This window comes from Lutjanus erythropterus, chromosome 4, assembly GCF_056507025.1.
Source record: "Lutjanus erythropterus isolate fLutEry1 chromosome 4, fLutEry1.hap2, whole genome shotgun sequence".
In the NCBI taxonomy this organism is placed as follows: Eukaryota; Metazoa; Chordata; class Actinopteri; order Lutjaniformes; family Lutjanidae; genus Lutjanus; species Lutjanus erythropterus.
Window position 1 is genome coordinate 25,058,591 of NC_139320.1, and position 16,044 is coordinate 25,074,634.

General features: G+C 40.6%; 1 protein-coding gene across 1 annotated transcript in view; it reads left to right on the forward strand.

The window, feature by feature from the left end:
• tenm4 (teneurin transmembrane protein 4) overlaps window positions 1–16,044 on the forward strand; it is a 184,204-nt gene that overhangs the window by 154,216 nt on the left and 13,944 nt on the right. The window contains exons 27-30 of the mRNA XM_084717417.1: window positions 1,044–1,921; window positions 6,654–6,826; window positions 10,174–10,409; window positions 15,437–15,733. Of these exons, the coding sequence (XP_084573543.1) occupies window positions 1,044–1,921; window positions 6,654–6,826; window positions 10,174–10,409; window positions 15,437–15,733 (1,584 nt within the window). The remainder of the gene's footprint in view (window positions 1–1,043; window positions 1,922–6,653; window positions 6,827–10,173; window positions 10,410–15,436; window positions 15,734–16,044) is intronic.

The following is a 16,044-nucleotide window of genomic DNA, read 5'->3' on the forward strand; positions in this document are numbered from 1 at the left end:
ATGGTGGTCTATCATGAAATTGTTTCATCTCTACTTGCCTGGCTCACTGTAAGTATACAATTTAGTTTTATTTTCCAAACACATAATTAAAGTTATATAGTGGTCATTTTAAACTAGGCTTACTTAGGTTATACAATTTGTATTTCCGGGTCATTATGACAAATTAGTCAACCATAGTAACATCTACATAAATTCATTCACCTTGCCATACTCCAGTTGTAAGACCAAGTATTCAAAACAATAAAGCTGCTCTCACATAATAGGTTGCCTAAAACCTGAACCTGTCTTTGTATTTTGGTCCCGGTTTTAATCAACCTCCTTTGTTGGTGCTCCAAGGCTTCTATTGAAATATGGCACTTCATATTATGTTCCTAAGAGATCCCCCTGGGATCATAAGTGAGAGGGAGACCAGTAAATTGGATGAATCCAATCATTCCAATTTGTTAAAAGCCTGATACATTGTTAGCAGAACAATAAGTCATAATTTAGGAGGCCAGAGGCAGGCTAGGCTTTCATTCGGTAAGTGTGCTCCAGTTTCTTTTCAAGGACTCATGCAATCTCTTGTCATTACAAAATTAATAACCCAAAGCAGGGGAAAACAGTGACTCTGTAGAGGTGAAGGATGCAAAAGCCCAGTCCTTAGGTGTCCTGAGTCCTCGTGATCAATTGCAGTGTGCTTTTTTTCACCTAATCTGATCATTTGAATGATCTCTCCACGTTCTGCCCTTCCTTCCCACTATTGTTATCGTCTCTGATCTTAAAAATCATGTTTTTGTGTTTCCCCTTTTAACAGTACACCAGCTGCTATTTTCCTCCTTATCAGATAATAAATCGTTTCAAAAAATGTTTTTGCTTCCAGCGTAAGCTATAAGATAGCTCACCTTTTTCACAGCAGCCTATCTTTTTTGTAAGCAGTTTTCAATGATTCTTCCCTTGAGGGACTGTTTCCTTCTGATAAAGTGAAAAATGTGTGGATCAATAAGAGTATGGTCTGTGTTTTTGTGACCTGAGGCTGATATTCTTGGTGTGTTTTTTCCTCTTAGGTGCGTCTTGAGTGGCCCACAGACCTGGCTGTGAGTCCCATGGACAACTCCCTGTACGTCCTGGACAACAACGTTGTGCTACAGATCTCAGAAAACCATCAAGTCCGTATTGTAGCAGGCCGGCCAATGCACTGCCAAGTGCCTGGGATTGACCATTTCCTCATGAGCAAAGTGGCCATCCATGCTACCCTGGAGTCCGCCAATGCCCTAGCTGTGTCCCACAATGGCATTTTGTACATTGCTGAGTCAGATGAAAAGAAAATAAACAGAGTACGACAGGTGTCCACCAACGGAGAGATCTCTCTGGTTGCAGGGGCACCAAGTGGCTGTGACTGTAAGAATGATGCCAACTGTGATTGTTACTCTGGAGATGAAGGCTATGCCAAGGATGCTAAGCTGAATGCGCCCTCTTCTCTGGCAGTGTGTCCAGATGGAGAGCTTTATATCGCAGATCTGGGCAACATTCGCATCCGCTATGTGCGGAAAAACAAGCCCTATTTGAATCCCCTCAGCATGTACGAGGTGTCCTCTCCCATTAATGACGAACTCTATCTGTTTGACTCTAACGGCAGCCATATTTTCACGCAAAGTCTGACCACAGGAGACCACCTCTACAATCTGACCTACACAGGAGCAGGAGATCTGAGCAGCATTACTGATAAGAACAAAAACACGGTGATCATCCGACGAGACACCACAGGATTGCCTCTGTGGCTGATGGTCCCCGATGGGCAGACATTCTGGTTCACCATTGGCACCAACAATGCTCTTAAAACTGTCGCTGCCCAGGGTCAAGAACTAGCTGTAATGACCTACCATGGAAGCTCAGGTCTTCTTGCGACTAAGACGAATGAAAATGGATGGACAACCTTCTTTGAGTAAGTAACTTTTGCAAACATAATCCTTACACCCAGAGTCTGGATCCCAGTTGAGCTGATTAAAGATTACTGCTTTGCCCCAGAGAGCAACTAAACAGATCTGTTGAATCTTTTAAATTCAGTGTACAGGTTTAAGTCATTTCTGGAATATCTGAACTGGAAGCTCTGTATTCATGGTAGCACTCAATGCTAAGATGCTTTAGTGAGTGAATGTTTAGAGTTAAAACCATCTTTGACATCTGAATTTAGTATTTTGGCACAGGAACTACCTTCTTATGCCTTGATGTCTATGTCACTCAGAATACAAGACCTGTTGAAGTATATGGGTGTAATCCTATTTGCTGTTATCATACCAAATAGGATTACTGAATGATATGTTACTCATCTGCACCCTTGCTTGCACTGACAGACTGCAGACCATCGCTTGTTTGGTGTTGTGAGGTACAGGAGCAACATATATCAGCTGGCAAGCACATTTTAGCTGTAGGACTGCGACAGGGCCAGACAATATAAGCATACTAGAATAGCCAGAGGTAGCGATTGATTGAGACAAACCACACATTGTGCGGGAACAGCTGAAATTGCTCCCACATGCTGCAGCATCAGAGCTGGATTTCATGTTCTTGTGACTTCCACGCAGCAGTCTGTCCCCTAGCTTAATATAGTGTACCAAGGGATACTGTGTTAACTGGATGTCATTCCAAAAAGTGTGATTAAGCAGATTGGCTGGTCAGACATCTGTTACACCTCGCTGGAGGAATATAACACTCTGACACATAATCAGACGCTCTGTTTAATCTGAGCAGACATTTATCACCTGTGTTTGATTTGGTCGTCAACTGAGACGGTAGCATAGGCATTTCTCAAGGTAGAGTGAATTGCCTACAGCTTCAAAAAATCCAGTGGGTGGTTGGAATTTAGTACTAATTCTCTATGACTTCCTGTAAAATTGTTGCTGTTGATATCAGGATTGAGAAAACTCTTCCACGTTATAGAAAGAAAATTCAGAATTCTAGCACCAGTGACACAAAGGACTTTTTAGGATTAAAATGCAAACAAAAGATATTAAAGCTTACTTGAATTTTCCACAGGTCTCACCCATTCGTAAAACATGGAAAATAAGTCCAGCATTATCGAGATGTTTGAATTACATGTCTTATTTAATAACATCACAGAGTTGATGTGTAAGGAATCAGGGTGCTGTGGCGTGAACACACATCTATTCTAGAATTGGATCAATGTCAGCTTGAGTGACAATGTCTACAAACGTATAAAATAATCAAATTGATTTTCAATGTAATGAACTGTTCAACAGTTGATTACATCTGATACAACTCATGTCACTTGTAAAACAATAAATCAGTACCTCATTTTGTTGTTCTTAATTATGTCTGTAATTATTCATTAAACAACAGAGTCTCTTGAAAGTGCAAGTTGCAAAGGTGACATGATATGCTTCTCTCATTGTTAAACTCCACTAAAAGTTGACAAACAATAGTATTGAATTGTTGCCCACATCCATGCTTCTGACTGACGAAAGAGAAACAGTATATATATTAAATAATAATAATAATAATAATGAAATAATAAATGCTGTTGTAAATTGCCTACCCTGTACTACATACAGTGTAGTATAGTATAGTTTGTTCTATATACATGTATTTTTCTTTTGTTTTTTATGTCTTCAGCCAGTCTAATTAACCAATCAATCAAAGATGGAACTTTAGTAAAATCTCACTATACAGCCTTGTTTTATAATGATAAATCTCTTGTATCTTGTATTGCAGGAGGCCAATTTCCCACTGTTTACTGTAGGAAGTGATAAAGATAAATTGTTAACCACCAACACTAAAACAAAAAAATTAAATGTCAAACTAAGTTGTAGAGCCATCACACATGATTATCATAATACAATTTGTACAATTTCAAATCACTTCTCTCTATCTATTTGAAAAATATAAACATATAAAGGTATAAAAATATGAAACAGAAGTAAAAGCAGAAACAGACAAAGAGCAATAATAACAGCAGTGTTTATACAGAGATGTAGATTAAAACCGTGCATGTTGGCAGAGTGTGCAAAATACATAACCTTTTTCAAAACACGATAATGTAATAGGTTAAGGATTAAAAACAGGAAGAAAGGGAATTATTCCATTTCTTGTTTTTCTTTTTCAAATTAAACAATGACTGCATATTTACCTACAAGCAAGTCAGATCGTCCATGTTTAATTTAGACCCAATAAAGAGTGTTTGTTTTTCTTGAATAATTAGCTTTGAAGGTCACTCCACCACCTGAGGGTAAGAACCATAATTTGCCACCATCAGAATTGAAAAGGAACCTCCATTTATCTCTGCGTGACAAAGTGCGCTGCTAAACATTTTACCCATGTTAATTAATGTGTATTTATGTACTGTAGCCTATAGATGGAAATTAATTTAGATCAATGCAGAAAGAAAATACAAAGGACTGACTTGAGAGCAAACGACATCTGCTATAATGCCTTTCTGTTGTAACCCTTGGCAACCTCATCTGCTTTGACATTTACTGTATATGCAGATGCTCTGCTAACCTCCTAATGTTTTTGTTGTACTGATAAGTGCCTATGCTTAAGGGTTACTGTAAGTCTATTAAATCATGTAGCATTCTGGAGGATGCCTAATTGTTCTCTTATCCTGCAATTAACAGGGCATTAATTCTTCCATTTAGTTACAAATGTGCCACTGGGTTCAAACAGATGTTATTAGGTTGATTTAATACGTCAATAATAGCAGCTAAATCATGTAAAACCACTATTAATCAAGTAGAAAGAATGACAGGACCGTTGCCTTTATATTATCTCCACAGTCATTGGTCACATGTGCTCTGCAATTCTTAGGCAGCAAGAGGGAGAAAAAATATGAGAATAACTCATAAAGCTAAGGTTAAGTATGCTTTAGGGGACGCCGATGTAAAGTGTCCAGCCTATTGTTGGGTCCCAGCGTCAAAGGTCATGGAGCTAGCATGTGACACAGAGGTGATGCGATCCAAATGGACTTTTGGCCGTCCAGGGGGAAAGCAGTCATCTCCTTCTGCTGAGCGCCCTGCCCCCGCGTGCCCCTCTTGTCCAGAGAAAGGAAGCTAGTAGGCAGCTGAGTTGAAGCAGGCAAGAGCCATTAGAGCTCAGCAGTGAAGCCCGAGGAATGGCTCTAGCTCAAGGCCTTAATTGAGACAGAGAGAGTTTGGGTCAGTGATCAAGCTGGGGCATGCAGCGTCGCTCTAGAATGAGATTTCTGTCTTGTAGACTCTGTGTTTTGTGCAGAGCAGAGGTAAAGGCAAGCAGGAACACTCTCTTTGCCCAATGGATTGAACAGTTAAAGTGGTATCGTGATAAAGTGCAACCTCTAGTGCTTTCACTGCAAAAATCTGGTTGTATAGTGAACACAGGGGGAATATCTCCCTGATAAAATATGAGCAATATCAAAAGAAATCAAATGCTTTATATATAAATTACTCTGCTATTTAGTATTTCCTGAAGTGAAAGACTTGGGTTGAAATGCATCTATGAATCCCAGTCCCTAGTACAGTTGAGATCAGATAACATTTATCTCTGGGAGATGATTCCTCTCCCACTCTTCCTTTCCATATTGGATATTTGAGATGGCAGTGCTGAGGAAATATCCGTAAACCAGCACCCGCCATCTCATTTATTAGAGGCTTTATTATGGCAGGCAGCAACATTGAAGAGGGCTTTCCAATCTGTATTCAGCACGCAGATAAAAGTCTTCATTCTAAGTAATGTACCGTTCACTCACTCCCATTCTGGAACACTGGCAATCTGAAAGATTTCAAATTGTTCTATGCTGATGTGCTCTCTGAGCGAAATGAAACAATCTGGCCACTCATGTTCCTGTATGTGATGAACTGACTGATTTGTAGGCTAGGGAGATGCTGCATCTCTCCAAGGAGTCGCACCTCACTGCTCCTATTTCATAGACTGTATAATGAGATTAGGTGATATCACTAATCTTTTAAGCTAATAAGCAGTTTTCCAAATGTGAAAAGGTATGAGCTTTCTCATCTCGGCCATGACAGTTTTTCCTCGTCAAAAGTGTTTTGGTTTTTTTGGGTTTTTTTTATTTGTGCTTCTGTCCTTTGAAATGTTTCTTACTAACTGAGTAGTATTTATATTAATGTAACATTCGCATCCTATTGGAACAGCTAGAAAAGTCCAAACTTGTTTAACTCAATGGTGTACACACTCTCAGTAAATGATTAGTGATCTGCAGCTGTTGATTGTGCTTCAGTGATTACGGCTGATAGTTTTGAGTTTTATTACCTCAGGCTGCCAACATCGATGGATTTGCTGCTGTGTTTACTGCCTGTGTTGACACATTTCCACAATTTGTGACACCAAGAGGGAAATATCGGACTCTACAAAACCTCCCAATTCCTACTTGTAATTACACCAAGAACAGTTTATCCTAGACAGCTACTCATAATCACAGTGAATCTGGGATGACAGTGCAGCTCATTAGTCACATTTATGTACCTACATGCATTTATGCATACCTTTCCTGCATTTATGATTATAATTGCTTCCTTATGATTTAACAAATCTTAAGAAAGCTCAGTGCATTTTTCCTGCCACAGTACTGTTTATGATTCTGCTGTAGTTACTGTTTATGCGCAGTTTCAGGTGACATGCCCCTCTTTGCCTTCTTTTGCTCACATCAGTGTATTTCTTTGTAGGTATGACAGTTACGGGCGTCTGACTAACGTCACTTACCCCACGGGCCGAGTGAGCAGCTATCGTACAGACGCCGACAGCTCAGTCCGCATCCAGACAGAGGGCTCCAACAAAGAGGATATCACCGTCACCACCAACCTGTCAGCCTCTGGCACCTTCTACACACTCATGCAGGGTGAGTGTCTTTTGCTGTAGCTCACAAGTGGAGCATGTGATTTCTAAGGTACTTTATGTCAATTGAAGTGCCAAAAGCTTTAACAACAAAAACTTTTTTGCCTCTGGGACTTATCTGCGGTGTTAAGTTATGATCAGTTACTGTAAATGTAAAGATGATTTTATGATAGGACGGCCAAAGCGTGGATAGGAAAAGGAGAGAGATTCGGGGAATGACATGCAGCAATGGCTGCAGGTGCATGTCGAGCACATGGACCGAATGCTCCAACAACTGAGCCACCTGGCCACCGCGAAGATTTGTTTTAACTCAGATTTAATGCTTATGGTGTTGTGTTCTTTATTCTATGACACTATGCCTAAGATCTGATTAAAAACTGTTAATAGTAAGCCAGTGGATTACCAAAATAACCTGGGCATGTGCTCTGGGCAGCACAAATGAAATTTAATTCACTATCTTACTGTACTTTGGTGGAGTTTCAAATACAGAATTCTCAAAACCTGGGCAAACAAAACCAAAACTATCTGTATTTGTATATCAGTGTGTTAATTTAAAATATGTATTTTTGTGATTTGGGTGAGCTGACCTTTAAATGAAGACGTAATGTGTCAGAGCACAGAGCTTCCTCACAGTAGTAGTTGTTGGTCCTCTGTTGTTTTGATAAAATGTATAGTGCAACTCTGATTTAGCAGAATGGAAGCATATATTGACTTTATGTCAGAAAACATGATTTATAAAGCACAATGCTGGTGGCAATATGAGATCTTCCAGGTTAAGAAAATTTAGTGAGAGAAATGAAGGCAGAGGGCAGACTGATGTTGTGACTCAGTCCACCTGATTTGTCTTACACATTAGGCATTCTGATATCCTGTTTAGTACCTGCCCAATTGCTTCATTGATTACCCGTTGCAAGCTTTGAACTTTCTAGACCTACATCAATTGTTGAAAAAGCCTGCCCCCTCCCCACACACAGACACACCCCAGAATTGAACATGTCCTCAGCCCTCTAGCCCTACTGACTCACTACAAAGCTGTGTCTGAAACAGAAGATGACAATCTCTGGTTTCTTGCTGTTGCTCAATGGACTGGTCACCTCTGCATTGTGACCTTGTCTTAGACATCTGCTCGTGAGAGGAGCGGCGCCAGAAACTCTGCTGTTAATTAATTCACTATTGTCTGCTTTGTAAGCTTGCACCTGGGTGATCACATAACACATGAATGCACTGCCTTCAAGATTCCTTTCTGGTCATCTGGTGTGTTTGTCCTCTTCTGGGCAAGTCTTAACACACCTCAGTGTTGTTAATCATGTTGTCATTATGTGAAGCTGATAGCTTTAAGATTCAGGGGAGCTTTATTGCACCTGTAATCAGGTGTAGAGTTATCATAGTCCATGGGACATGACCCAAAAGTTAATATATTTGTACCATTTGGATGGGCTAATTCTAGCTGTGATTTTTTTTCATTCCTGCACACCCCTAGATTATGTTTGATATGATAGACCTGCTGACTGGCAGCTTCTTAGTAATTATCACCTCTTAAAGTAATGGATGCTGTCGTTTAAAACGTGCCGTCCCTGGAAATCATTTTTCTTTCATTACATCCACTCCCTGTGGGGTCTGAACTACTGGTCACCCATAGCTCCTAAGTAGTGTTTTGTATATAAATGTATATGCAGATTTAAACACTTTGCGTTTATTACAATCAACAACCTTTATAAATGTTTTAATTTCCTTAGTTTCAAGATTACATTACTATTGACATGATATTTGCTGTTTGTATCTTTTTGGAAATTATACAAATGTGGTAATAGGGGAAAATAACAAAATGTCCAGTAAATATTAAAAGTTGCTCCTGTGGAAAAGTTTTCATATATTAATTTACTTTTATTGATCCTAAAAAAAAAATTGGTATAAGTCAGATTTCTGCTCACTTACATGGTACATGGTATGTATTAAATGGACTACCAGGAGATAACATCATAAATCAATTATCAAAGTACCAAATATATCAAAAAGGTCAAACATATGGTGTATCTTTATTGAGTCAAAATAAAATAAAGTAATTAAAATAGAGTTGTAAATGTGAAATAATAAATAAGTAAATATACTACGTGGTGTGTGGAGTAGGTGCTTATTTACTTGATAGGGCTAAAAACCTTCATGAGTGAATAAACATGAATTTTAAAATTTAATTCTCTTATAAAACTGTATTAACTAACCCTTATTTATTTAAATTTTGTCCTTTAACAAAAACATCCTTATTTAGTGACAGATGAAAATAATGGTCAGGGGTTATTTGTTTTGTTTTAAGCAGACCTGTCCCTCTAAATGTCAAGGCAGATGCCTCCCCTGCTGAACTTTGTGCATGCATTAGCGTGAACTCCCCACTTCAGCAGTATTTTCTAGCTTCATCTGGTCTCTGAGGCCTCGTTTTGGTGGGGTCTGCCCCAGAGGCCTTTGGTCAACCCCTGAAGTGTCTGTATGATGGAGAGAGGTAAGGGCCAGTGCAAGGTCAGCCTCTGCTTCCTGTGTCCATTTCTCTTGTCTCTGAGCACAAAGCATCCTGTGGCTCCCCGTGCAAAAGAAAAGGATACGAAACTCCATCTTCCCATGTGATGTTTATTGTTATTCTCTGGGCAAAATAAAGAAATCGTCACAGCCACTTTAACATGACATGTTAACATGAGGAAGTGACAGTGTATGTTTTGATTTTTCTGTTGAAATGAAGTCAACTAATTAATGTAGTGTTTGACAAGCCATTAATTTTCCACTGTTCTTAATGAGAATAATATTCATCCTGGTCTCTGTCAGTCTTCTGACAGGAGGCAAGAAGGAGGCATTCTCTGATGAATGTACATGAGATGCTCAGTGGAAACATTAGTCACTGGTCTGGAGCTGGAACACAGGCTGTTGTCACCTAGGGACAGTAACAGACAGGCTCAGATTTATCCCTTGTGTGTGTGCGTGCGTGTGTATATGTGTGTGTGTGTGTGTGTGCTCACCCTGCCTTCTCTATGGCCACAGGCAAGCTAGCAGCTTTGATAGTTTTCATTCCCCCATATCCTCGAGGCTGCTGCAACAGCTGTAAAACTTTACTTTACTGGCGCTGTGAAACCTCTCACTATTGATCTTTGTTGTCACAGACCCAACATTATCGCAGGGGTTCAGTTAAATACTGCTGCTAAAGGCTTTCTTTTTGCTGAGCAGCCATTTTAGGTCATTACGTTTGTGTCTTGCTGAGATGAATATTAGATTTAGTCCTCTTACATCAGCCACAAGAAGCTCTGATTGTTTCTCTTCTTCTAATCTTAATCATAATCGTTTTCCCCTCTGCCCCCTCTGCATCCTCAGATCAAGTTCGGAACAGCTATTTCATTGGTCTGGATGGCTCGCTGCGGCTAGTGTTGGCCAATGGTATGGAGGTGTCCTTGCACACTGAGCCCCACCTGCTGGCTGGCACAGTTATCCCCACAGTCAGCAAGAGGAATGTAACCCTGGCCATCGACAATGGCCTGAACCTGGTAGAGTGGAGACAGAGGAAGGAGCAGGCTCGTGGCCAGGTCACTGTGTATGGGCGCAGATTAAGGGTAAGCATGCTGCATTGCTAAAAGTGACTTATACACACTCAGAAAGGACAGCAGCGTGACAGTAAAGAGATGGATGTGAGGAAAATTTCTCTTGCTCACAATGCCATTGAATTTCAGATGCTTCCTTTGTGCAACTGCACTCAGTGTGCAATTTAGCCTTGACTGACAGACTTCTGCATTCCTCGGTGCAAGTCCAAGGTGTAGGTCAATAGATAACCACCATGTTCACTGGATGGCTATTTGGGCTACATTCAGACCAGCATTACCACAGAGTAAAAAAAAAAACACACATACAGGCTGGACCTGGACAAGTCTGACCTGGCTTAACCTTTTCCAAAATGCAATGCAGTGTCATCCGGCAACACACTGAACGGACCAATCACTTACATGCACCATTCCTTGTAGAATACATTTTAATATGAATGGTGTCATGCTATCAGTTCTCATGCAATCAGTGACACTGCAAATAATTATTGGGACTATAATAACTTTGCAGAGTTGGGAAATTGTACCTCATTGCCATAAATTGCTGTGCAGGGTTTTTGAATTCGGTAAGCCTTCAGATTCATGCATGTGTTAATCAAACTCAGTTTGTCTCAGCTTTGATCCTCCCACCCATTGCCTGTATTAGTATGTCCACACCAATACAACCTCTTGAATTTTTTATGCAAGTTCTTTTTGTATAATATTTGTTTCTCCTTTTACCTGAAAGTGCTTCTGCTTTCTTTCGTTAATAAAATAAAATAGGTATAGCCTCATGACCTCAGGGCATGCAAAAAATTGGTATGACATGTCTTTTGCAATGAATGTTTTAGTAATGTGCTCACCTCTCTGATAACAACACTACAGCCACTGTGTCCTTCTTTGAAATTTCTAGTCCACCCTGTAACTTCTTGTTTTTTTCACATTAATAAGAGTTCACATTAATGCTGAATGTCCACCAAATTAGTGTCTGTTTATGAGTTGTAACAGACCATTAATAATCTTGTAGTAGATGTTTATAAAGCTTAAATCGAGCAATATGATAAGGGAGTCTGTCAGGCAGAAGGCAGATAGCCACTAAACTCCAACTCCAGAGTGTGTGTTTTCATAGCAGTGTCACCCCACATTTACACCAGGCGCGGCTGTGCTGCGGAACGGCTGCGCTGCGGCACGCAGCGAAATAGTACCCATTCTAGTCAATGCTGTAATTTACACCAGAAGCGCCGCGGTGCGTCTCAGCAGCGTCCCAGAAGCGGCTCGGCACTCCGCTCCGCGGAGAATACGCAGCGAGTCTATTTTCGACGGATGGCGCGTCAATTGACACAGAGCAGGTCGAACGGGCGGGAAGTCAGGCACGGAAAACATGGGAGAATCCGGTTGATTTTCAAAATAAAAGACCCCGTGCAGACTCGCGATCATAAAGACAGACAGAAAATAAACAATTTGTAGCCTGCTTATCCATGGTAGAAGCACAAAGAGCAGGGAAAGAGGACTTAATCAACAAAATCAGAGCAAATAACATAATCAGACGGGCAAAACGCTCCGCTGCTGAAACGCTTCTGAAACGCTGCTGGTGTAAATTGAAGTAGTGTGCACGGAGCAAAACCGCGGCGCAGCCGTTCCGTGGCGCAGGCGCGCCTGGTGTAAATCCCGGGTCAAGATAACAGGCTTAGCTTTACATTGATATACAGTTGACAGATATAAATAGATCCTTTCTATCAACTTCAATCAACTTGCAATGTCGGACTCATTGTTTGTTTTTGTCAAATTACAAGGTTGCTCACATCTTGCAGGCCGCCTGAGCTTGCTAGAATCTGGACAGGAGGATGTAGAGGGTAGGGGGAAACAACTCACAACCACACAACCATAGATTGTATATTAAGTTGGGTTTCAACCTAATATACAGTCTAGAGCTCCAACTTGTTATTTGGACTGCAATAATCATAGTTGGATGTGCAATTGCTACATATTGCTCCTTTAGCAGAGATATGTAGAAATATGTGACAGGGTCAATGGCCTCAGCAACCTTGACACAGACAGTTACACACAGAATATCAACAGGTCCTTTTTCATAATGAGATAAACACTGAATATTTGACCATAAAGCATCCACAGTGACCCACTGGAAATTACTATTAACACAGGGAGCACCTATAAAAAATTTATCCCGATTGATTAGCTTGTATTGTTTTCTTGGCTTTGTAAGGCAAATAACAAGTTTGGTTAAGTTGTCTTCCCCATTCTCTGAGAGGCGACACAGCTAATGGGGAGGTGCCACTTTGTCTGTCATTGGCTGTTCATTTAATGGCCCCGTCGTCCCTCTGGAAGTGAAAGCTTCTAATGTATGTTACAGACAATGGCCCCAGGGGTGAGATAGGAAATGGGAGCAGCCTAATGGCAAGAACAGAGGGGATGAACAGAGCTCGAATCATTGAGCGACCTTGAGTGGCATGTCAAGTGATATTACGTGGGTGGCTGGATGAGTGTGTGGCAGTCGGGGGGGTCTTGAATACAGAACAGAGCGTTGCATGAGAAGTGGAGCAAGAGAGGCTCTGACTTCAGATGTCTTTCTTGTGCTTGGAACAAGCAAAGATGACAGAGGAAAGCAGAAGTGTTTGTGTTGTTGATGTTCTAGTTTGTTTCTCTGATTGCTTTTGTTACACTGCAGACACATGCATGTGTTTGTTGCACTGTGGTTTTCATGTCCTCAGGCTAAATGGGTGACTGATGGTCCTCAGTTTACCCCATCTACAGTGACACGTGTCACTCGCCCCTCTCAGCCTTGCACAATGTCCATGATTTATGTTTTTTAAGCACAATATCTGTTTCTTTTGAAAGCCTCCTCTTAGATTGGGTTGTGTGTAAATTTACAGTATGAGAGAACCTTTGTGGCTACCTCTCTGCTTGAGCAGGAATCTTCAACCACTTTAATGTGGGATTAAAAACAGATACAAAGCCAATATCTATGTATTAGTATTTTAGTATCATCGTAGTATTTTATAATGTGTGGCTGTTTGTTCACAAGAGATACGAGTCAGAAAAGATGGGATTTGTTTTCTTTGATTGCTCTGTGAGAGTAAACATCACTGATGTTATTGAAGAAATCAGAGTAGTGGTTGAATTAATCATAAGAAATGATGAAAGGCATTTTCACTTGTGAAATAACAGATTGAGATTGTCATTTGATGCAAAAGTCATTGATATTGATTGAGAGATCAGATGTTGCTCTAATGTTTTATTGTTGAGGACAATTTTACATTCTAGGTCTAATGTGTTGTAATAGTCTCTATTCTGTTTCTACACATCTGCTGTCTTTGAGAACCTCCTTTTATAGGCAATGTCCAATTTAAAATAATTCCTCTTGAGTGGGTTTCCATTCTCATGGGATCTTGGGATCTCTGCTGTAAGAGGTTTTTTCCACCCTGTTGAGTCTTTGGCAAACCAGATCCTGGCATGAGGAACTTTCTCTGTCTTTTATACCGTATTTCCTGTTGGGAACAATCTCAATGGAATTTTTATGGACAGACAGCAGGCATCTGCTGCTGATGAGAGTCACTGTGTCCAGTGTTTCAGCAGGAGGGGTCTCAGTCTTTGATATCCAATCACTTATCTTTAACAATCTAGGAAGTTAGTTAGTAAATTAGTGTCTAAATGTTGTAATAATTTCACTTTTGTCAGTGAGGTCTGACACTTGTTACGACATTAAGTGAAAGTTAAGACAATATAACTAATGTGGATTCCCTGTTTTTATTCCTAGATTAATTTGGGGACCCCCTCCATCAGTCCTGGGGCTCAGATTACTTGTGCAGCACCAAACCTTTGTGGATTCATGTTCTCCATGAATCTGTTGCTTTTAGTGTAAAGTAATCCTCTCAATTAGGTATCAGTGACATTAATTGCCTCTGGTGTAATTGTCCCTTCACAGATGAGAGACCTAAGCATGCTTTTCTCAATGTGAGACTGAAAAAGTGAGGCTTCTCAGCAAGCCCCCTGCGACCTGCTCTGTGGCATGTGTCTGGAAAGTAGCCAGAAGCAGCCTTCTGAGCTAAGATGTTTTTAAAGCCTTGCCAAGCATTTTACTAAGCTAAATGGTCGCACATCCAAAGACAACTATGTACATTAATATGAGGGGAAAAAAACTTAAATAAAAAGTGCGAGGTGTGGGGGTAATTTTAATTAATGGCAGTGACCTCCATGACCACATTTTCCCAAATCTTCCAGATGGTGTTTAAAGTCGTGGTTTGTATGGAGATTTGCATTGACCTGCAACCTAAGGCCCTTTTCTCCCCTTGATTTTCTTTCTTTGTCTTCTGTAGCTTCTGCTTAGAAAGGCTGCTGACTGAGAAGTGTAACGTTAAGGCTGTTGGTCGATCTTTTTGGCTGCAGCACAGGAGCTGCCTCCTAAGTAAAGCCTGGCAAAGGATTCAACTCTGTGCTGACCTGAACATGGCCTTAAGGATTACACTCTTCAGAGCAGTGTCTTTCTGCTCTGATCACAGTGAAGCCAGGGGTCACTCTGTGCAGCCTCATGCATTCCAAAGAGGCAAAAGATGTGAAGTGTCATTTAAACAATGTTCTTAGTCACACAGGAGAAGAATTGATTTTTTTCTCCTCTTTTCCAATTTACGGAAATGGCTAAATAAAATGAGAGTCATCTTTGGCTGGTAATTCTTTTCAGTAAGCAGTGAAAATGAATTTAATGATCAATGTGGCTCTAATGTTTCTTGCATGAATAGGCATACTCCCACTAAGACTCTGCTGAATTTTTACACAAACAAAGAAATATGGTAATTCTTATAATTTCATCACTTCAATAGCTCCTGCAGTCCTGAGATACAGCTCCTCTGTTGTAATTAAAAGCTGTGAAAGGAAGAATATAAAATAATCACTTTGTGATTAAAGCTCTCCTCATAAGGTTCCAGCTCAGAAGAGCAGTGTACCAATTCCTCTCAATCATTTCAAACTTCCAAACATGTTTATTCCCTCTCAGTGGATTTGCTATGGTCAAATTAAATGTTTCTAACGCCCCGCTTCCTCTCCTATAGGTTCATAACAGGAACTTGCTTTCATTGGACTTTGATCGAATCACCAGGACCGAAAAGGTCTATGATGACCACAGGAAGTTTACGTTACGGATCCACTACGACCATGCGGGGCGGCCAACTCTGTGGGCGCCAAGCAGTCGTCTGAATGGAGTCAATGTCACCTATTCCTCTGGAGGGCATGTCGCAGGTATCCAAAGAGGTACCATGTCCGTGCGGATGGAGTACGACCAGAATGGCAGAATCACCTCACAGATATTTGCTGATGGTAAATCATGGAGCTACACTTATCTTGAGAAGGTAGGAACTGTTGGTGTTGTACTAATGATTAAACGGTATATAAGATGGTAGGAACATTCTGTGCAGAGAAATCGTTGAGGTGTGTTTGTGTAAGAACCTCAACAGGAGATTTTAGACTGAAGTTAAAAGTTAACTTGTAATACTGCAGCAGTGTTTGTCCTGCATTATCAGGCTGCAGCACAGATATCAGCAGAAATGTAATTAAAACCTGTCTGGTGCAGCGCAGACGTTATACTTTGTTACCATAGTCTGACAGCAGAGCCTAACCTGAAATAGCTCTGATGAGAAGAAGAGAGTGAATTGTCACTTTC